General features: G+C 31.3%; 1 protein-coding gene across 1 annotated transcript in view; it reads left to right on the forward strand.

Moving 5' to 3' along the window:
* Positions 1 to 24,133, forward strand: part of LOC118179651 (hatching enzyme 1.2-like) — a 71,127-nt gene that overhangs the window by 23,951 nt on the left and 23,043 nt on the right. The window contains exons 5-7 of the mRNA XM_085811618.1: positions 11,464 to 11,539; positions 17,443 to 17,560; positions 18,881 to 19,056. Of these exons, the coding sequence (XP_085667744.1) occupies positions 11,464 to 11,539; positions 17,443 to 17,560; positions 18,881 to 19,056 (370 nt within the window). The remainder of the gene's footprint in view (positions 1 to 11,463; positions 11,540 to 17,442; positions 17,561 to 18,880; positions 19,057 to 24,133) is intronic.

Here is a 24,133-nt window from a genome sequence, read left to right on the forward strand (position 1 = left end):
AATGTATTTCTTTCTCATATAGTTTTATGGTCTTCAAAGTTTCTAACACCATGTTTAGTTTTAAATCCCGATTACCTTTAAGTGTGTTGATAATTTTCATTTCTAATTTTACAACCACGTTCAGTGTTACATCCACACATACCAAAATATTTCTTACATTTTCTGATATTTAGTCTATGTCATATTTCAGTACTTCAAATGAATTTACACTGCTCACACTATTATTTTTTCATGTTTTAGAGACACTAACTATACTAATTTTACTATTTTTCCTGCACTAATTGCATCTATGTCAGCACTCATGATAAACTAGCAATTGTTTTGCATCACATGCATAAAGAAATTCTTAAAACCAACTTTTTCAATATCGTACTCAAATTACTGTTTTCCAGATGGGAATTACCAGTATTCTTTGGTTTTACTCTGTTACATCTTTTTAAATTTTAACATCTTACTTTTAATTCTAACATACATCTTTTAAACAGTTTTTTCTTTTAATGATAGCCTTACCTTATTTGTTCAAATTAATTCTTTCATTCACCTTCTTTACTACCTTTCACTACCTTCATAATTCACTATGCAAACGCAATGTCTTTCACTGACATTCTGTTTAATAATACCACAAGTTTCCTTAATTGATAAAAAGCGAATTATTTCTCATTTCAAAATAGAACTACTATATTTTTGCACAAACATTACCTTTATTCATTCAAGCCACCCCCTTAACCTGTAACTGACGTAGCGATAGGAAAGGAGATTCTTATCATATGCTCTTTCGACATTTGAGGTTTCTAGAACTTCTTTGACAAGTATATCAATACCATCAGAAAATATACTTAACACTTTTACCCAGTTTAAAGGCAACATACTGTTATAAGAATGGTTTTAGTTAAATTTATAACACAAATAAACGCATTTTGTGCTAAATAGGCATAAACATTTAGATTCAGAATATTTCTTTTTAATCCGATGTAAGACTTGAATTTCATTCATGATACGGATTGTCTCTTGATTTTCTTTTTGTTTACCTTACACTAATAGAAAATTTTTATTTTACAAGTTCAGCTTTTAATGAAATAGAAATAAAAACTACGATACACCTGCTGTTTTTAAGAAAAGGAACTTTGATATATTTCTGGAAATGTAAATGCTTTTAGAGGTTTCTTTCAATAACGTTGATTTTCATTACTTTACTAACTTCAATAATTCTCTTATTAGCTAATATGAATGAAAGAAGATTGTCAAAAATGTGACACAGTATAATTCTTACGAACATACGTACCTTTAACAGCATACAGATATTACCGATTGAAATGAAGAAAGATACAGATATTTTACTCCAATCTACATTAAATTAAAAAAATATTTAAACTTTCATACATTCCAAAGAATAAACGAAAACTCAATAGATATTGTCATATTTGTATATATGAGATAAACGTTTTATGAATGGTATTTAAAGTAATGCTTAGAACTTCATAAAAGCGAACATTCACTATGTTAATACACATATCATCAGTTATTTACATTAATCAATGTAATATTAATCATTACATGTACTATATGCATATATATTTAAAGTTTAATTGTCTTACAATTGAATAATTAACTATTGAGAGAAAGAGGTTCATATCTTACACTATTTAATTCACATGGAACAAATTTTTCCATCAACCACATTGAACCACGTTTATTAAATTCGCCAAAGCTCTTTTATTTCTGCATTTTCACACTCACGACACATTTTAAATGTAACTATTGATTACCATTTCAAACACCGATATCATAACTCAGTGTAAAACTACATCATAACTCATTTTTTCCCTACTAACTACAATTTTATATATTCAAGAAGCACATCTAAGACATGATCATTTTCTATGTTCTAGCAAATCGATTCAATTGCGAACATACTATTAAGACTTGCGATTTTAGAAGACTTGCATGTATTAACGATGTCAACGTTTCTTCGTTTTTGTAAGATTCGTATCAAACCATGTCGCATTCGAATGTGGTGTAAGAGATCACTTTTTCTTTTAAACACTTGTAAACAATAAATGCAATTTATAAGAAGAGAAGTATCATGCTGTTTCAAAACATCATCATCAGCATATTTCTGTTTCTTTTGACATTAGCAAAATTTAAAAAAAAAAAAAAAAAAAAAAAAAAAAGGTTCGTGAGATTTTCTTCAAATTCTGTTTTACTTGAAAAAATGTCCGAACATTCAGTACGATGTAAAGATTCATATTGTTTTAAATTCTTATGCTCACTAAGTATTTTTTATCATGATTTACTCTTAAAAGTAACTTTATAAGTTTTCATATCCTTTTTACATGAAAAGAACTTGTGATTATTCACTACAAAATTCTAAGACGAGAAGCTTCGCGACTTTTCAAACTATAAACTTAAATTTCTTAGGACATACACTATATCTGATGTTTCTTTCATGAGATTTCAAATATCTCTTCAGATTACTCGTATTCAAGAAACCTTACAAATATATCACATAAGTTCAGCGAATAATCGCTTCATAAACTCTTAAATTTTTAACACGAGTGAATCACTTGAAGCATATACTGCACTGTTAACATACAATACTTAAAAAAATTGTTATAAAAAATAAAAATACATTCATTTCACCAAGAAGCTTTTCTATTTAAATACATTTATTTATTTCCAAAGAACAAGTTTCTGTATTACACATAAAATATACTTAGAATTTTCTTACATTAATTAACATCAAATTAACAGCAATATCCATTTACTGACATTTGATATACATGTTTGCTTTAAAATTAAAACTAAAATTTCAATATATTTCTATTAAAAAAAACATAAGGAAAAAAACATAGTCATAACATCAAACAAACAAAGAAATATAAATAGAATAGCTGTACTTATATTAATGCATTTTTATAATCTTCATAACATTTCAATTCAAAAACCTATCACAAAATAAATGAAAAATTATTTTCTGCCTTAAAGAATCTCTTATATTTTTAAAATTAATACATAAAAATATATCTTCACCAATATATTTAATTCTATTATCAACACTTATTATAATGCAATCATGTCTTGTTTGTGAAGGATGATTTACAATGCAACCTTCGCATTTAAATAGTTTTTTAATCACTGAATTTAATTCAGTTTTGATAGAGTTTATGAGTTCTTTAAAAAGTTCATCATCATCACTTACCATATCCGAACAATTGTTTTTACATTTGATTTGCAACGGTAAAATAATTTCAAAAATACTTTTATATAAAGTATTAGATACATCAGGAATAATTTCTTTCAATTTTTTTAAAATATCACAGTTTACTTTTAGGTATGTAGGTTTTAGTTTAAAAGAATTTTCATCTTGTTTAAAAACTTGTTGAAAAATACACTCACCTTCTTTGTTGAAAACTACCAACTCATTATTGCAAATGATGCTGGCACTCGTATAGAGAAGATTAAATTCATATATTTTTGAGGAAAATTCTTGCCATGTTGCAGGAGTTATAACAACACCGCGCGTAGTAGGGTATAATATTTTATTTTGTTCCACACATTCACGTAGATGAATGTTCATTCTGTTTTCAAACTGATTTATGGACACAAAATATCCCCAACCAAGAGTCCACTGTGCAATCAACTTCGAACTTTCTTTTTTCTGTTCTCGATTATTCGGCATGAAGATATTTTCAGGAACAGATTTCATATAGTGGGTAAACCAATCATCCTCTGGAAGTTCATCCTCATTATCTTCCAAGCGTCGTTTTTTAATTTTCGAAATTTTTATGTTTCGGAATGTGATACTAATTCTAGGATCTTTAACGTCAGGTTGAGAGGGTATTCCATGCATCCAAAATTGATTCGTTGGGGGTTTCATTACAAGGAGAGTTCCATGAGTTAAGTCCACGCTTCGAGATGTGAAATTTCGCCTGGTAAATACCATTTGACGTTTTGAACCTAAACTGATGATAGGTATATCACTTTCAGGTTCGAGACAAGTTTCATTGTCTTTATGCGTTGAAATTTTCGCCACTCCGTCAGGATAATAGTTCAATAAAGCAAAATTATATTTTTTGCCAGTTATCGTTTCAACATAATCTTTTACATTTAGAAGAGTTTGAGTCCATGGTTCTGCACAAAACTCGTTCCAGAGAATTCGTAACTAAGTCCTTCATCACCAAAACCGAGTACTTTTCTTCGTGGAACATACTGAGTCCTATTAATTTCAAAACTTAGTTTTGAAGAAAATCTCACGAACCTTTTTTTTTTTTTTTTTTTTTAATTTTGCTAATGTCAAAAGAAACAGAAATATGCTGATGATGATGTTTTGAAACAGCATGATTGATTTGAAGAAAATCTCACGAACCTTTTTTTTTTTTTTTTTTTAAATTTTGCTAATGTCAAAAGAAACAGAAATATGCTGATGATGATGTTTTGAAACAGCATGATACTTCTCTTCTTATAAATTGCATTTATTGTTTAGAAGTGTTTAAAAGAAAAAGTGATCTCTTACACCACATTCGAATGCGACATGGTTTGATACGAATCTTACAAAAACGAAGAAACGTTGACATCGTTAATACATGCAAGTCTTCTAAAATCGCAAGTCTTAATAGTATGTTCGCAATTGAATCGATTTGCTAGAACATAGAAAATGATCATGTCTTAGATGTGCTTCTTGAATATATAAAATTGTAGTTAGTAGGGAAAAAATGAGTTATGATGTAGTTTTACACTGAGTTATGATATCGGTGTTTGAAATGGTAATCAATAGTTACATTTAAAATGTGTCGTGAGTGTGAAAATGCAGAAATAAAAGAGCTTTGGCGAATTTAATAAACGTGGTTGATGGAAAAATTTGTTCCATGTGAATTAAATAGTGTAAGATATGAACCTCTTTCTCTCAATAGTTAATTATTCAATTGTAAGACAATTAAACTTTAAATATATATGCATATAGTACATGTAATGATTAATATTACATTGATTAATGTAAATAACTGATGATATGTGTATTAACATAGTGAATGTTCGCTTTTATGAAGTTCTAAGCATTACTTTAAATACCATTCATAAAACTTTTATCTCATATATACAAACATGACAATATCTATTGAGTTTTCGTTTATTCTTTGGAATGTATGAAAGTTTAAATATTTTTTTAATTTAATGAAGGTTGGAGTAAAATATCTGTATCTTTCTTCATTTCAATCGGTAATATCTATATGCTGGTAAAGGTACGTATGTTCGTAAGAATTATACTGTGTCAGATTTTTGACAATCTTTTTTCATTCATATTAGCTAATAAGAGAATTATTGAAGCTAGTAAAGTAATGAAAATCAACGTTATTGAAAGAAACCTCTAAAAGCATTTACATTTCCAGAAATATATCAAAGTTCCTTTTCTTAAAAACAGCAGGTGTATCGTAGTTTTTATTTCTATTTCATTAAAAGCTGAACTTGTAAAATAAAAATTTTCTATTAGTGTAAGGTAAACAAAAAGAAAATCAAGAGACAATCCGTATCATGAATGAAATTCAAGTCTTACATCGGATTAAAAAGAAATATTCTGAATCTAAATGTTTATGCCTATTTAGCACAAAATGCGTTTATTTGTGTTATAAATTTAACTAAAACCATTCTTATAACAGTATGTTGCCTTTAAACGGGGTAAAAGTGTTAAGTATATTTTCTGATGGTATTGATATACTTGTCAAAGAAGTTCTAGAAACCTCAAAAGTCGAAAGAGCATATGATAAGAATCTCCTTTCCTATCGCTATGTCAGTTACAGGTTAAGGGGTGGCTTGAATGAATAAAGGTAATGTTTGTGCAAAAATATAGTAGTTCTATTTTGAAATGAGAAATAATTCGCTTTTTATCAATTAAGGAAACTTGTGGTATTATTAAACAGAATGTCAGTGAAAGACATTGCGTTTGCATAGTGAATTATGAAGGTAGTGAAAGGTAGTAAAGAAGGTGAATGAAAGAATTAATTTGAACAAATAAGGTAAGGCTATCATTAAAAGAAAAAACTGTTTAAAAGATGTATGTTAGAATTAAAAGTAAGATGTTAAAATTTAAAAAGATGTAACAGAGTAAAACCAAAGAATACTGGTAATTCCCATCTGGAAAACAGTAATTTGAGTACGATATTGAAAAAGTTGGTTTTAAGAATTTCTTTATGCATGTGATGCAAAACAATTGCTAGTTTATCATGAGTGCTGACATAGATGCAATTAGTGCAGGAAAAATAGTAAAATTAGTATAGTTAGTGTCTCTAAAACATGAAAAAATAATAGTGTGAGCAGTGTAAATTCATTTGAAGTACTGAAATATGACATAGACTAAATATCAGAAAATGTAAGAAATATTTTGGTATGTGTGGATGAAACACTGAACGTGGTTGTAAAATTAGAAATGAAAATTATCAACACACTTAAAGGTAATCGGGATTTAAAACTAAACATGGTGTTAGAAACTTTGAAGACCATAAAACTATATGAGAAAGAAATACATTTAGATATAAATGGTATTAAACTGTAAAGTTGTGAATGGAAATTTCTGAGTAAAACCTGTAGATGATCTATTATGATCGAGGAATAAAACAAGTATTATAAAATTTGTAAGGAAATATTTGAATATGGAGTAAATGAAAACAATCCATATCGTTAAAATGAATAAAAAGGGATAAAATGTTGGAATTACGAGTGATGAGACAGAAATAAAAACATTATAATAAATAAGTTAAGCTAGAATTAAAAAATATAAACACAGAAGGGAAATCATGAACGTAAGAAAAGCAATTAACAGTTATAGACTTAAGTTTTTTAAAAAAATATTCGGTAATGTAAGGAAGATGTTGTTAAACACGTGAAAGAAATTAGAAATTCTGTAGAAAATTTAGTAAAAGAACTAAGATCATGAAAAATAAACGTTTCTTTTTAAATAAAATATCATACCACTAAGTTAAAGTGTGTATAGAATACTAGAATGGTTTAAAAAAAGTAAATGAAGTTAAAATTCAGAATATATTGAACATTATAACGTTAAAAAAAAAAAGTGTGAAATTGCATCTAAAATTAAGTAATGTAACAAATAAACAGCACGTGCGGGAACGTTTGTGAAATATAACGTATAAGTTAAAAATCAGGTATTCTGAAATTTATGAAGGTATGAAAAAAAATAGTATGTGGAAATTAAATAAAATATTACAAATAAATTAGAAACGTTAAGTATTAAAAAAATATGACAGTAAATGAATATGTTATTATGAAACAGAAAACCTGAGAAATAAGTTAAAGTTTCATGAAAAACTAGAAAGGATAAAAGTATCAGAATAAATTGATGAGTCGATTCAAATTCCATTTTCTTAAATAGGCTTTTTTACCTGAATCTGAATGTATCACATCAGCTTAGTGGTTAAAATCTTCAAACTGCTGAGCTGGTGAGATATTTTGTTTGAGAGTTCAATTCTATATTTTGAATAAGAGAATATTTTTTTTTTTTAAAAAAAGAAATTTCTAAAATAAATTATTTTCTTTTTTCGTCCGTAGAGGACGCCATGAGCAATTCCTAAACAGATTATTTTCATTTTTCATCCCTAGAGGACGCCATGACCCCGTTGCCAATTAAAAAAAACTAACTTTAAATGAAAAGCAGGAGGTCTACAACTCAATCAGCAATCTACCAACACCTCAACTCCACTCGTGACCACGCCTCCTAGTGTGATGACGGTGCCTTTGGTCCCGCCCTCTGTGTGACGTCATTGACCACGCCCACACCCCACACCGCGTGTGGGTGAACCTGCATTTTCTATCTACCAATGTCCGCCGCACAACCTAACCGTATTGATGCCTCTTCTAGCTTTTCCACCAAAATTTGCGTTAGTGTTATCTTCACAATAGGCAATAATTTTATTGTTCAAACTATTAATTTTTAAAATAGTTACTTGTTGAATAAAAAAATATTTGTGAAGTTTCACCCGGCAATGAAACAAAATCTAATATTCTAATTTTAATTCCTGTTTCTGGATCAAAATGTCTAACAATTGTGGGAAATAATATTAAATCTTTGTGGTTAGAAGCATCATAATATATGGATATAACTGTGCATTTATCTAATTCTTTCTGCAATTGTGAAAACGAATATAGTGAAAAAACATTACAAATAATTGCTTCGGTTTTTGTCCTTGCACATGCAAATTTTTTGTCGTACAATATTTTGATCATTTACGACATACAATCAATTGATCTGAAACGTCTGATTGTGGTTTAGGGTGTGGAAAGCAAATAGCCCTTCAGCCTAATGCTAGCTGTTCCTCCGTTAACAATACATATTCCTTTTGACAAGACGTAACGATAATGATCGAACACCACCGAGTAAATCTAACTCGTTTCATCGCCTAATTTAGTTTACTCTGCATGCATTTTATGTGTTTTATTATTTACGTATTTTTTATTTCTTTATATTTACTATAATAATTAATAAATAATAGGTAGTATATTTAAAATAAGAAATGCAGATGTTTTCTAAAAAGCGGGACATTTTTAAAAATCGGCGGGACGCGGAACAGTCCTCCAAAAATCGGGACTGTCCCGCCGAAATCGGGACGTGTGGTCACTTTATGCTAGATGATATTTTTGTTTGCTGCCATCTTTCCTGAAAGCGAAAATACACTAAATTTGTTCGTACACCGAAAAAAATAATAAAGTATGTGTTTCATAATAATAATAACTGAACGATATAAAGTGAAATTTCACAAAGAGACATAGTCTCAGATTATCATCTTTGGAACACTTTTCTGCTGCTTAGTAAAACTGAATTTTATTGCTTACTAAAATAGGATTTTACTAAGCAGCTACACCATTTGCCTTTCTGAAAAACATCTAGTCGTAAGCACCAAGTCAAAAGTACTACTCAGTTATTTCTATTATGTAAATGCATGTTATTTATTCCAAAATCCAAAGATATCAATTTTCTGACTCAGATTTTTACGTGGATGTTTGTAGATATATGCTTTCTTTACCCAGCTCCTCGAAATGTCATCAGCGATATTTTAAATTCGATAGAACTGGTAATAGTACGATTAATTCAATACAATAGAACTGATAATAGGACTATTTTATTATGATTCAGACTGATTTTGATGAAGGATACTTGCATGTGATGGAATTTGAGAGTTTCTTGCCCCTTTTCCGTCTTGATGAGGGAACAATTGACAGTACCTTCAAGACGTCAGATTTTAAGTGCCCTCTTTTTTGAAAACGCTAAACAGTCACTTACTTCCATGTCTTGCCTGGTGCTCGAATATGGATATCTCAGCGTGACAGCTTTTCGGGGACTATCATACCGGTCGCTCCACGAAAGTAACATAGTTAAGAAGGAAAGGGTTGTTCCAGTCGGTGGCGAAGGTCTTGGGCGCCATATAAGTGACTCTACAACTTTGCCCAGCTCTGTCCCAATTTTGATACAGAATATCCTGTATAACCCCTTATCTTACAACAAACTCTATGGGGGGGGACTTTCGACTCAACGGTATTTTAAGTGCCCCCATACTGCAAAGACACTATACATTTACAAACATCCATCGTCTCCAGAAATAGCGCTATGGTGGCCTGTTCCTCTACTACCAGATCGAACATGGCGGCAAAAAATGACAATATTTAAGAGTTGTAACTCGATTTGTCTTAAGTTTGAAAATTTTAAACACATATTAAGATAAATTAATTTTCGTGATTTTTTGGCTTTGAAATGGCAACGTGCCGATTCTATGCTGTAATCACTTAGTTACCAAATACTTTAATTTGATTGTCGAAATTGTCAGAATCTGAATCATCACCCTAAATTTCTTTCCTCTATCAAACAATCAAGCTTTTCAAACTAAATAGAAATTTTTTGTTTTTGAAATAAATATTTGTGACACTAGAAGACTATTGTTTTGCTTTCTTAATGGTTTTCAGATATTAAGAGAAAGTATTATATAGTTATTTTATAATTAATAACGACTTACCTAATACCTTGTGGAGGAGTGTTCCTGTGGAATATCACGCTAAAAGTTAACAACCAACACTACAACAGAAAGTCGAAAACTACAAATTAATTATTAAATTTACATTTCGAATGTCATTTTTTGTATTTAAAAATCGAAATTTCTTCATTCTGCGCACGGTCTTCGAATATAGTTAATCAGCAACAGAAATTTTTTGGTTTGATCTAATTACCTTCTAATTTTCTTTACTGTTATATGTGTTCCTGATGTTACGGGTGTTCGTGTAATTACTACGTTATTAAAAATCTATGTGCATTATGATCTATATTCGAAAGTAAGCTTGGAACTTAGAAAGCGAGGACACGTTATCCTCCATTTAGGGTTTCTTAAACTGTGGGTCACGGGACCTGCAGCAAAAGGTCGCCAAAATTTTTAGCAGTTTTGATATTTCTTAAACTTATTATAATAATTTTACAATTACTAAAAATTTTTGCACAATGTATCTGAAAATAGATAAGATACGACAATACAGGCAAAGAAAAAACGAAAACGTTTCTACGCAGTCTTTTTATAATAGAAACATTCATTTTACTTGCTTTGCACGTGCCGCTGTCATTTCGTCTGTTGCTTATTTAAAACCATTAAAGCGGCACTAATGAGAACAGAGAGAATGATAGAAACATTATGGGAGCATGGAAAGAAATTTAAATGAAGAAATGCTTCGAAAACAAAGAAGAGTCCTAAGCTTTCTGACCGCGATGACTTGTTCGTATAATTCTAGCTGTTAAGCAGAATGTGACTGGGCAAAAAAGTTTCCCCCAATTCCTACCTGATAACAACATGAGAACAAATGTAATGTCAGCACATGTGAAAATTTTTGTCCCTCATATTTGGTTCCATAGTTCAAGTTTGCAGGAGCTCTGCAGTGAGAGGTCACTAGCGCTGGAAAGGCGCAACCAAGGTAATCATTTTTAGTGCTTTCAGGAATAAAACATTTTACTCGCTCTCATAAGTTTATTGCACTACTTGGAGAATAAACCATGTGGATGTAGGATTTTTCTTTCTTTAAAAGTGTTAAAGTACGATCATCAAAGTAACTTATGGATTCCGGAGCAATTTAAGCTCTGGATATCACGCAGACGCTTTATGGGAAAAAGGGGTAGTGAAACACTTCTAACATTAAGCAAATTCCTCCGTAAGTTTTCTCTGAGTATTTTATTTATTCTCATTATATGACATACACAGTTCTACAAATGGCTATTTGTGGAAATGGCAGCCTTCTGAATTTATATGGACAGCAATGGGCGTGTTATGACTCTGCAAGTATTTCTAAGGATTTTCGACTTTAAGACTTTTTCATTTCTACATTGTATTTAGACGAATGCTAAGTTCAAAACTATATACAGACAGACACAAACGTGCTGTTTAAGATTTTACTTCAATTTTCATGCATAAATCGAATTTTTCTTTTCAGGGCAGAAATGCAATCCGGGATAACCGCATGAAATGGCCGGCTGGTGAAATTCCTTACATTATATCGAGGACATTTGGTAAATGAGTTTCCCTTTTCATAACGGAAAACATGTATATTTTTGAAAAATTAAAAAAATATTTAAAAACCTTTTATATCTAAAAATTCAGGCTGCAACAAAAATTTCTTAGAAATTGATTTACGAATAAAAACTAAACTTTTATTCTAATGCATTCCATATGGTATTAGTTCATATAAATTCTGGGAAGGGAGACACAAAATCGTTTAGTTTGCTTTCTGTCTCTCTATATACATTACATACCATTTAACAATATAAACAATCATAACACGAAAACGAAATAGTCATTTGTAACTAAATGTTTGTAATTGTTTATTGCTTATATAAAACAAAGAAACAGACACTAAATACGATAACTTCAAAATAAAAAATAAAAAAAATAATTACAAAAAAAATGAAAGGTTTCAGATTTTAAATTACATCCAAAGGGTTTTTTTTTTTTTTTTTTTTTTTTTTTTTTTTTTTTTTTTTTAACATTTTGTCTGTTACCTTTATTTATTAAACATCACGTTATTCGCACTTAAACCATAAAATTCAGTTCAAGAGCAATATCGCAAAATAGTTTTAAATTGAGCATATCCTTTAGAATTTCCGATACGAACTCTCGCGCGCTGGAGATTTTTTTTTTTTTTCTGTATAACGTTGCCATTGCTCGCTTTGAAATCCTTGAGTTGTTAATCAAAAATTCGTTAAAGTTTTACAAAATATAAAATCGATAATAAAACAAATTCGAAATTTCAAATCTGGGCTTCCACATGTCCATATTCGCAGTAGGATTACGTCATTCAAAATTCGATGGCTCTACGTACCGTGTTTTATCACAATGCAATAAATATACATACATTTATGCAGATTTTTCATTATTTAATTTCTTCAAATATAATGCGAGCCCACCAGCGGCCGAGCGGTAAAGTCGCTGAACACTGGTAGTTCGGTCCGAGGTTCGAATCCCGCGAACGGGCTGGCTGCATGGGCGTTTTCGTGGTTTTCCCCATGTGTAACGTGTATACGAGCCAGTTTCACTTAGAAAGTCCTCCACGAAAGGCATCCCTCCCCTTAGGCAGATAGCCCTAGTGTGCTTTGCCATAATTAAATACACCACACCACCACATCACACATCAAATATAATGCAAGACTTTAACATTTTGTAGCAACAGTTTGAAAAGTGAAACGGACATTTATAGTGATTCAAACGCAAAATCGCAAAACGGAAACAATAGTCCTTCTGGGACAAAGCCCCTTTGGACTAATAAATAAAAATCTGATGTGTACACCACATGACTTCCTTGTACGAAATATTAAATTATACGCATTTTTTCTTGCATTTCATTTAAACTTATTATATTGACTTAAATCTGCTTCGCCGACAGCGCATAAACCACAATAGAATAAATGCATTCTTTAAAATTCACTCTAGTATTTGTTTACCATAGCGACACTCTGGCGCTAGATTCACTTAACAGTATTATATTTCGTTCATATTATAACTCAGAATGCACAAAATTTATATCATTTAAAGAATAGAATTATCTAATCGTTGCCACATGTTCTATTCAAATACTATAATAAAGCTAAAATGATGTATAAAAGAAATTAAGCAGACAAAGCAAAAAAGAAACAGTTTTTCACAGACGATTGAGTATTTTTCATTCAATTAATTCAGTTTTCACTTCGCGAGAAGGCAAAAATACATAAAAACTCAAAATATCTATATTAAAAATTACGAAGTAAATCTTAAACACTTATTTCCTCGAAAAAATTCCAGAAAGAATTAAACATGATTTAATTGGCAATAATAAATGAAGACGTTACCTTTGTTGTTGCGAAGCCAAGTTTCTCTAGATTGGCAACAAATCCACTAGTCTGCTGTTTCAAATGTAAACAATCAATGGCCGCCATAAAAAAAAAGGCTTAGCGGCACTTAAACAACTTTAAAATTGTTGATAATTCTAAAAATATTGCATACAGATTTACTAAAGGCATAAAAACCTTAACCGGAAGATAAAAACAACATAATTCAATCATTTTTAAAGCAAAAAATGTACAATTTACAAACATATAAGAGTAAAGAAACTGAGATCACTGAGCCGGGTAACAGAGTGGATATATATATAAATATATTTATATACGTTTGGTGCGGCCGATTGCAACCAAAATACGAGGCGCACATCTACTTGTTATAGCAGCCCTATATACAAAATTTCAACGTTCTGGGGCTACTCGTTTTTGAGTTATGCGAGATACGTACGTACGTATGTACGTACATACGTTCGTACAGACGCCACGAAAAATTCTCTTCAGAATTCATTTTAAGCAGTTTTATAATTTTTTTTGCGGGGAAAGTCTTTTATTCTGTGTTTACGTACAGATACTACGCAAAAACATCGTTAAATTTAATTCGATAGCGGTAAAAATGGATATTTTCGTTGAAATATGCTGCCTGAAACTTTTCGCGATTACAATACTTGCTTTTTACTTCGTACGAAGAAGTAAAAATATACCCCACCTCCTTCCTTAGAGAAATTAGCAGCACGCTCAAAAGTCTGAAATCTGATATGCATTTAATCAAACACTACTGCTTTCCATATTAAAATTCTAACAAAACGTAATTCATAAATATTTGTTGATTTCTATTCACACCATAATATATTCTATCAAGGTGTAAATGGCAATTTTTGCATCATATTAATCAATCAGAATGGGTTATCATGCAAACTTCTTTCTCTATGTTGCTTGGTTGTTTCAAAAGTGTTAAAAACTTTATAAAACACTTGCATGAATATATTTTAAAATTCGACTTAAGGACTTTTCTGTCTGTACTCTTGGTAACTCTGGGCAGTCCATGGATAGGGAGAATACTGACAAATGCACTGCACTATTACATTTTAATTCTATTGCTTTTAAGTTTTGGGAAGCAAGATTAAGGCATGACACTGATTACCTAATGCAGCTTTCATGTAATATATTTCATGTAATATTAGACAAAATAGATGATTAATGATAATTCGAATTCATGCCATTGAGATATTACGACAAGTAAGCTAATTGAAAAAATACTCGAATCTAACGCTGAGTTGTATGCTTGGTGAAAAAATCTAGAATATTTAAGGATTCATTTCGGTCCAATGGACCTCATATTCGGTAAAAAGTTGCATTGCTATTTCATTTAATCCACAAGCTAACAGAAATTTAATAGAAGATACGTATTCTGAATATTAAAAAGGCACAATAAAAATTATCAAGAGGACTTTTAAATTCCTAACTTATATCGTCGTGGTTAACAGACTCCTATTTCGAATATAAACTAAGCGCATCATACAAATCTCCAGAGTAACTCAATAGAATCATGTCGTGGCAATCACTTCTCTAGACGACCACCCGAATGGGATCAGTATTTCCGAGTTTATAAATACACAGACTGTAAGAAAACTAGAAATTATTGATGTTGATTTTATTTTTAACGGAGGCACTTTGAGCGAATCATCATTAACATCTTCTTTAACCACTTAGTGAATGAAAGACGAATACCGCAAGAGAGATGAATATCGAGAACGGGGTTACAACCGAAAACATCGCGGACGAAAACGTCACGGAGAACCAACACAAGGCGATACAAAACATCCTGGGAGAAAACAAAGCAAAGAGAAAACATCTCAGTTCTGAAAGTATCGTGGTACAAAATTTCGTCGTCGGAAAGAAAGCGGTTCAAAAACTTCGCAGTTTAAAAACATTGTCGTTGAAAATATCAGTGGTAAAAAATAAAGCTCCTACAAATCATCGCATGACGATAACATGCGCTTTTCGGGTTTTAAAAGTTGTAAATGCATATTCGCATAAAGATTTGAAAGCTCGTGAAAGACACTTTAAGAATAAACGGAAACAAAACAATTTCATAATTTCCACCAAAATAATATCAGATTAACAAATGTGAAAGAAAATAATTTCATAATTAACTAAGCAAATTTTTTATAGAGGTAACTTCATGCAGTTGTTTATCTTCCTTTTTCTAAGCATTTTAAGGCTGTATTTTTCATCAAGAATTATGCATAAAACTTTATAAAAATATTAATTTATGAATGACCTTTGTTAATTAACGATCTAAATTTAAAATTCTGTTAAGTGCTATACGTTGCATTTCAATTTTTAAATGCTTCAGTTTCCTTCTTACTTTTCTGGGTGGAGGACTACGTAATTCAAATTTGATGGCTCTAGGTACCGTCGTTTTTTCACGATGTGAGAAACATACATACATACATGCAGAGATTTCATTACTTAATTTCTTTAAATATAAAAAAGGGTGATAACATTTGGTGGCAACACTTTGAAAAAACATTGCACAAAACTGTTTCAACAAAACAGTGATACATTGCATTTAAGCGGTTCAACGCAAAATGCCGTTTCGTAACTAACAAACCTTCTAGGCTAATGCCGCTTTGGGCTAAAGAAACTGAATAATGAAGAATTTGGATATTTTATTGTATATTGCATAATTTGCAAAACTATAACGAATTTTTGATTAAAAAACCTCAACGATTTCGAAGAGAGCAGTGGAGCTCTCAACAGTTTTAAAGCTTTAGGGAATAAAATAATTTTATCTCCAGCGCGAGAGACTGTCTATCGGAAATTCGAAAGATATGCTGTTTTTAAATATTTTAAGCTCAAATGCTCTCGAAACGCATTCTGTAAATGGAAAAAAAAAAAAAAATAAATAAAAATGCCCATTTGGGCGTAATATAAAATCTGAAAGCTTTCAGATTTTAGTTTTTTATTTTCATTACTCTCGTGGATAGTTTGCTTTACTTATTTTCTAATAGTTAATTTTATTTTTGAAACAACCTTTCCTATTATTCTCGTTTTTCAATCCACGCTTTCTTGCCAGAATGTTAATGAGTCAGCGCGCGTGCATTTAAATAAGGTTAAATTTAAGAGAAGTTAGTATTTAAGAAAAGGTTTTGGAAGGTGAATTCAGAAAGAGAGGAGAGCATGTTCTGCCACCCGAGGCCACGTTTCTATCTTTGATTTTCTAGCTACTAGATTTCTGCGGCGTTGAGCGCTTCTAGCCATTAAGCTTGTTTACGCCAATTTTTACAAGCCTACCTACGCATTAAGTAATCTGCGAAAGGCCGTTAGGTTGATTTAATTCTAATCTGTCTTAAGTTACTTGTTACCTTTTGAGTTAAGCTAAGTGTTGGCTTTTGTAAGCATGAGTCGGTGCCGTCTGTGCCAGATTGAGTTAATAAAGGGTGTTTTACACCCTTCTCTGGACTTTGTGGTACTTAAAACTTGAGGATAATTCCTCACACAGTCTTCTAGCATCTCGTTAGTTTATGCTCGCTAAGGATATGAGACTTTATACCGTTAAGAAGCTCCCCACGTTAATTTCCGACCTGTGCACACCGAGAAAAAACGTATTAATCCCCCTTTCTTTTTCCCAACACTGCTGTTTGTTCACGCACCTCTTTGTCACATTCTAAAATTCATGAGCTCTGAGACATAACTAGGACTAAAGAATTAAGATTATAATAACTTTATACTTTTAACTTCCTAAATATTAATATTAAACTTTATACACAACAGTTTCATGTCGAGACAAAACGAAATACTGACGAGAAGGTTTCAGTTCAGTTATTATATATTTATCATTCAAGACCTTTGTATAATATATTGTTTCCATAGTCATCGGTTCGTAGCCACACAAATTTATAAAACGCAGAAGTGAATAACGCTTTCATTTCTGCATGTCTGTAAATTCGCGTTCGATGATCATCAGACTGTCGAACTTAAGCATTTGCTGTGGATTTATATCTATGAAACCAAAATATGTCTCATATAAAAATACTTATAACAATCATTTTTATCATTTCGCTTTTTTAATTTAATTGTAATACATGCAGTCTCTTTAGACAGGAGAGACCGCAGTATCATTGCTCGTGCCATAGAAGAATTTCATAAAGCAACCTGCATTCGATTTGTTCCTAGAAGCTTCGAATTTGATTATGTGTTCGTCACCAGGAGAGAAGGGTAAGATTTAAACATTTTTATAACCAATAAATCAATAGTCATAACTTCTGACTGCACTGCAACAATTTATTGAATTTTTTATGTATACGCGCTCAAAGATTGAAGGGTTCAATGCTATAATTACTAGAATACTCGGGAACAGGGCTCAAACTCTGTCGAAACTGATTGCAAACTGCAAACATAGGGCTATAAGATCTCCTCTCTGTTCCTCATAACAGCCAAGGAGCCTTTGTCAACATATGCAGGGATGTGGAGACGTCTCAATTTATTGCTGCGTTAATCTCCACCACTGCAATAATCCTTTTCTCCGAGAAAGGAGGTTTCAGGTATCGTCTTCCAGGCTTTTCACTTATACAGGTAAGCCGAGAATCAGTGTTTAGGCTGAATCTCGACTCATTTGTAAAAAGCACGGTGCTCCACTGTAGTCTAGTCTAAGGCGCATGTTGTCTGCACCATACTAAACGCGCTCTCTCGTGTCCTACAATGAGTAGGACGCAAACAGCAGTTCTTCTGGCATACATCTCTATCTCATAAACTTTTGGGCTGCTGGTTGATCCTCAAACTCGGGTTCAGCTCACGTGAGAGTTGTGAAGCTGTAACTGTCCTGTATCAGTTCGTTGAAAATGCAAAATAACGATTCTCATTCGTCGTTGGGGATCGTGGTCGACCTTGTCCGAGACATCTCGATATGGATTCAGTATCCTAAACTGTTTTCATAAATTGCAGAGACACTGGGCGTTACAGTGAGCTCTGTAGCCACATGCACTTGTGAAGGGCCTGCCTCCAATCAACCGACAATTCTGCATCTTATTTCATCATAGCTCCACAGACACACATGTATACACTTATGTATTCTATTCTGAAAATTTGCATAATTCTTTGGCGACATAATAAGTACCTTTGGTTCAATACCTTTCGTAAAAGTAGACATAATTTACAAATTCTCTTATTTTGCACACGATTAAACAAAGATTAGTATTCAATTCGATTAAATAGAGTGCGTGTATTAAATAGAGAATTATACCCAGCTTTGTAGATAAATATGCTTTTGAAGTTGGTTTATATTATATCTCGATATTTTGCCCGCAAATATTTCGAAATTATTTGCTGACGCTTTGTTTTTCCTATTACATTTAGTATACATCAATGTTTTAAAACTACGAGTTATTGCCCTTCCATTCTTTTTTCTTCGACGATGCTTTCCGTTTGTTTTCTGCGAAAATTTCTGAAAACACAAAAGACCTTAAAAATAAATAAAAAATTGACAAACAAGAAATTAAAAGTATAAAATTTATGAATTAGTGTATTATTTTCTTTTAGATGTTTTTCTATGATCGGAAGAGATGGTGGAGAACAGCTGCTGTCATTAGGAAACGGCTGTTTGTTTGTTGGTATTGTGATACATGAATTTATGCATGCTGTTGGTTTCTGGCATGAACAGAGCAGAGCTGATAGAGATGATTTCGTGTCTATATTATGGGAAAACATTCAACCAGGTAGTATTCTTTTTTCCATTACTCAAAATAAAAACTTTTTATTATGAATGGGTGATCACAAAGTTTCCTTCGAGGGCAGTATAACCTACGTTTACTCAGTCTTGAAGGAACTGATATAGGGATGTATCCGATTGACGAAGCAAGCGAAGATGCCCTTTTAGGAAAAGTCTTTTGTCTGTTTGTAGAAATATGGTATCATTGTCAGAAGGAGGAAAATAGTAAATGTAAAACGATAAGGAAGATTAATTGTGCTGCTGTAAGGCTGTAAGCAGTCTTGTTTCAATACGAAGTCTCCTCAGTAACTCGGTACAGTTGATGAACCGGAGAATGCTTCTGCTTGAATTCGGGAATCAGAATCTTGTTCTGTTCAATGAATAGGAGTAGCTGGTGAAGTATTACATGTGCCACAATCTTACTTAGTGCCGAAGGGATTGATCAGTGTAAAACGGGGTCACCGGGAAATGTTCCTCGCTTAAGAATCGGCGAGATGATAATACTCTTCTAGACTCCAAATGCTCAAATTTCTAGAAAACTTCTAAAAATGTCCAAATTTCATGATGATGTTAATCATTCTCACAGAATCATGATAAATTCCATGTTTTGAACCATTTTATTTGATACATCGTCAGTTCACAAATTTTTTGGTAATTCTTGTAGTGCTTTTGACAGTGATTTAGCGATAAGTACTTCTAATAGCTGAAGTGAAGAAATATTGTCTGTCTGTGTGTTGAAATAAAGTTTATTAATGTTTAAGTGACAAATATTTTCTGTTGGAGAGTGGGAAATGTTGTTAGTGCAAAACTGAGAAGCATGGCGATCACGAGAGAATCGTCTCTCTCTGATTTAGTGGAGTAGTGGGTAAAGGCCGATTCTGGAACAAAAGAAGCTCCGCAACTCCGCAATTTCTCCACCCTCACCTCCCCCTCCCTCCTCCTCCCAAGCGCTCCTCATGGAGGTAGGAAGTAAGAAGGAGTCGCCCTAAACAAGTTTCTCCGTACCCTGCTCTGAAGCACCGGCGATCCCTACGTGGTGACCAAAACATTGGGTCATTTACCATTGAGTTCTATGGGATTTGACGCGTTCGGGTGTAAATATTTTGTAATTACGTCGCAAATATACATATAAATGTATATATTTTCTTTTTCTACAACACTTCAGAGTCCTAAGTATGTGAAAACAACATATTTTTAAACAACATTTCATTCTGAACGGAATTAAATGCTATACTTTTCACAGGACAGTTTTCTCAGAATGGTTTAATTTGAATGAAATATTTTCACATGTTTTCGTTAATTACATTAGAAAAAAAAATTAAGGTAATTCGATTTTATTCGGTTAAGATACAAAAATTAAGATCAAAGTTTATTGTATTATTAATATTAAAATTATGCATTATTTCTTTTCTATTTATAGAGCTTCTTCCTAAAATACTTTCTTAAATATGACATGATTTTTTGGCTTCTTTTAAATCGAAAAATGTAAGTCAATTTATAATTAATGCTCTATTCGGTTCATTTTAAATTAGAGAATTATTAGGAAAATAGTATTTGACTTTCTCTGAACATTTCTGAAAGGGAATAAAATAAGGTTTTTTTTTTTTTTTTTTTTTTTTTTTTTTTTTTTTTTAAGTATTATTTAAAACTTGTAACTGAGTTATTATAAAATATAAAGGGAATAATTCTTTTAATTATACTTATCAGATTTTTTTTTACCCTTCATTTCAACAATACATATTCCAAAACTCTTTATTACGTTCTTAAGTGCGCATCTCATAGCATTTGCTTTACAATACCTTTTAACAGATCGCTTTCCAATACGAACAATTCTTGCTTAAATAGTTTTATAACGTATTTGTCAACAGGATTTCAATTTATGTTTACAATTCAATATTAAGATTATTATACATTTAGATAACATTTATAATCATTATAAATTAGATACATTTAATCATTAGATTTCTTCACAGTACTATCACAGTTGTTTATAAGTGAATAAATTCTTCATTTCAAATACATTTATAAATAATTTAATGAATATTTAAGTATTTTGTCAAAGGCAGATACATGCTTTTTGCAAGCACATGCATAAATACCCATACATATTTCCTATTTATCATTTCCGGCATGTTCAAATCTTTAATTTCTGTGCATTCACTATATTTTTCGTGTAAAGTAATTTACACTAATTTAGCATACACCCGAAAGTTTTACATAAAAAATATATATGAATATAATTTGAATGAAAATTATAAGTATTATTTTTAATACCCACTCAAAGGTCAGTTTTTCTTCAAAATTCCTCCACGATGGCATCTCTCTCTTTAGGCAGATAGCCCTTGCATGCGTTACTCTATTTAATAAAAACTTAATCTGACCTATGTGCCTAATTACAAATATTTTAACATACATAATTTTATATTTACATTTAGCCATCAATTTTCAAACTTTTCAAATCTTCTAGAAAATAAATTTTGGCAGATCTCTTTTAGCAATTTTCTTAAAATCTATATTTTTGTAGTGCAACAGCTTAGAATTTTATAAAACAAATTCATAATCAAAATCGCTGTTGTTAGTTATCGAAAAATAACCAAGATGTGATTTTTGCGTAAATGTCAGTAAACTATACAAATTGCTATTATCCATCACACTATGAATGTTTCTTTCATGCGAGAGTGTCCCTTTTTCGATTTCTATGGAACTGTCGTGTGTCGAAATACTATCAGAATTTTGTCAAGCGAGCTTCTGAATGTAAACAAAAAACACCCCGTCTGGTGACCCAAGCTTCAAAGCAGTGCTTCACTTCTAGCGCGGAATGGCCCCTCCTCCCTTTCCTACCTCCATGGCACTCCTCTTCCCCCACCCCCTCCCACTACTTCTCATCCCCCAACCCCACCCTTTCCCTTCCAAGTGCTTTGCTTTCCCCCCTACAACCTTCTACTAGGGTCAGAGGGAAAGTCTTGTCAAAGCGGTTTTGTCCGAATGTTGATGAAAGGGACATTAGTTATTATTTTACTTAATTGCAGTAAATTAACTGAATTTAAACAACAAGATAGTCTTAACGAAAGTTCGCGTTATATCATTATACCGTGTTAATTAATTAATTTGCTTTTTATCTTCACAGAGAAAGTTTCTTCCATTTACTTTAATAATCATAATTTACAGGCTTAATAACGATATTAATTTTTTTCCTGTTTAAATTTTATTTTATTTTTAAAAACTAACCTTAATCACACACACACACACACACACACATTAAAAAAAAAAAAAAAAAAAAAAAAAAAAAAAAAAAAATTATCAAAATATTAATTTTGGTACGATGTATTATTAGGTTATTTGAATAGGTATAATAACAGATTGTAACGTATTCGCAAAGGCACATTTTTTTAACGTAAAAAAAGGAGCATTCCCGAATATTCTCTATTTACATGCAAAGGAATATTAATTTTATTTTTAGACACAAAATTGCAATGAAATGTATATACATTTAAATTTTTCCCACTATCAAATTACATTTCATATCAAGAACAAGTTAGACTCTACTTTTCTGAGCAAAGTATTTGGGTGTGTATTTAATTATGGCAAAGGACAGTAGGGTTATCTTCCTAAGGGGAGGGATGCCTTCGTGGAGAACTTTCTAAGGGAAACTGGCTCTTGTACACGTTTCACATGGGAAAAACCAAGAAAACACTCATGCAGCCAGCCCGTTCGCGGGATTCGAACCTCGGACCGATCTACCAGTGTTCAGCGACTGTACCGCTCGGCCGCTGGTGGGCCGCAAAGCATTTGGGAGTGTCAGTAGTAAAAATGTTCAGTGAACAAGTGAGAGTATATTTCGCTTCTACCTTTAGAAAACACACCTATTGTAAATATTTCGATTTTCCCGCGCTTTCTCCGTTTTGTCCTCGAAATAAACTTTGTTGCTTTTTGACTTCGGACAGTTACATTTTACCATGCTTAGGATATATTAGATATAGTGGTATTTGGACAATAAAAAAAATTACTTAAAAATTCATGTTTTAGAATCCAGGAAGACCGAATTTCTAAAGTATTCACTTCTACAGCCGCTCGAGTATTTCAGCACCTGAGCAACTGAACATGTGAGGTAATAATTAATTTTTTTCCCTCTCTAATATTTGTGATAGAATATTCATTGAATATGTATTAAACATTACAGTCAGATTAACCTTCTCAAACTTAAAAATTGTGTTCTAATGAAGAGAAAAAGAACGTGAGTATTCGCATTTGGTGTATAAATTTGATCAAGAAATATTACTTTTTAAATACTCCAATTTACTCTAATTTATGAGAGAAAAATGTCTATTTTATTGTAAATAAGTACGCAAATGTATTTAGTTCCCATTTTTTTGTCTATATGTAATGTCTCAGATTATCTATAAACATTCTAAGTGAATATCTATTAAACGCTACAGTCGGATTATCCTTCTCAAATTGAACCTGTTATTCTAATGAAGAGGGGAAAAAAAAAAAAAAAAAATGAGTATTCGCGGTTTGTGTATGAGTTTGATCAAGAAATATTACTTTTTAAAATGTATTTGTGAAAGAAAAATGTCCATATTATTGTCATTAAGGGCGCAAATGTATGTATTTTGTGTATATAATGTCTCTGGTTATGTATAACTATTTAATTGAATAGATATTGAATATCTATTAAACATAACAATTCGATTATCGCTTTCCATTTGAAATTGGTAGTGCAATGAAGGAAAAAAAAATGTTTATTCGGATTTTATGCATAAGTTTAGTCAATAAACATTAATTTAATAATATTTATGTGAGAAAAATTTCTATTTTACTGTCAACAAGTACACAAATATATTTATTCCCCATTTATCTTGTGTATATAACGTTTCAGGTTTTATATAAATATTTTACATGAATAGGCATTGAATATGTATTAGATACTGGAGTCATATTATCTTTCTCAGATTGAAATTTGTTTTCTAATGAAGAAAATGAATGAATATTCATATTTTCTGTATAAATTTAATAAAAAAAAAATACTACTACCTTTTAATAAATAAATTTTTTTCGATATGTTTGTATTTTTTATTTGTTAG

Source organism: Stegodyphus dumicola, chromosome 1 (genome assembly GCF_044657685.1).
Source record: "Stegodyphus dumicola isolate Sdum_Otavi_A_Nest chromosome 1, ASM4465768v1".
Classification (NCBI taxonomy): Eukaryota; Metazoa; Arthropoda; class Arachnida; order Araneae; family Eresidae; genus Stegodyphus; species Stegodyphus dumicola.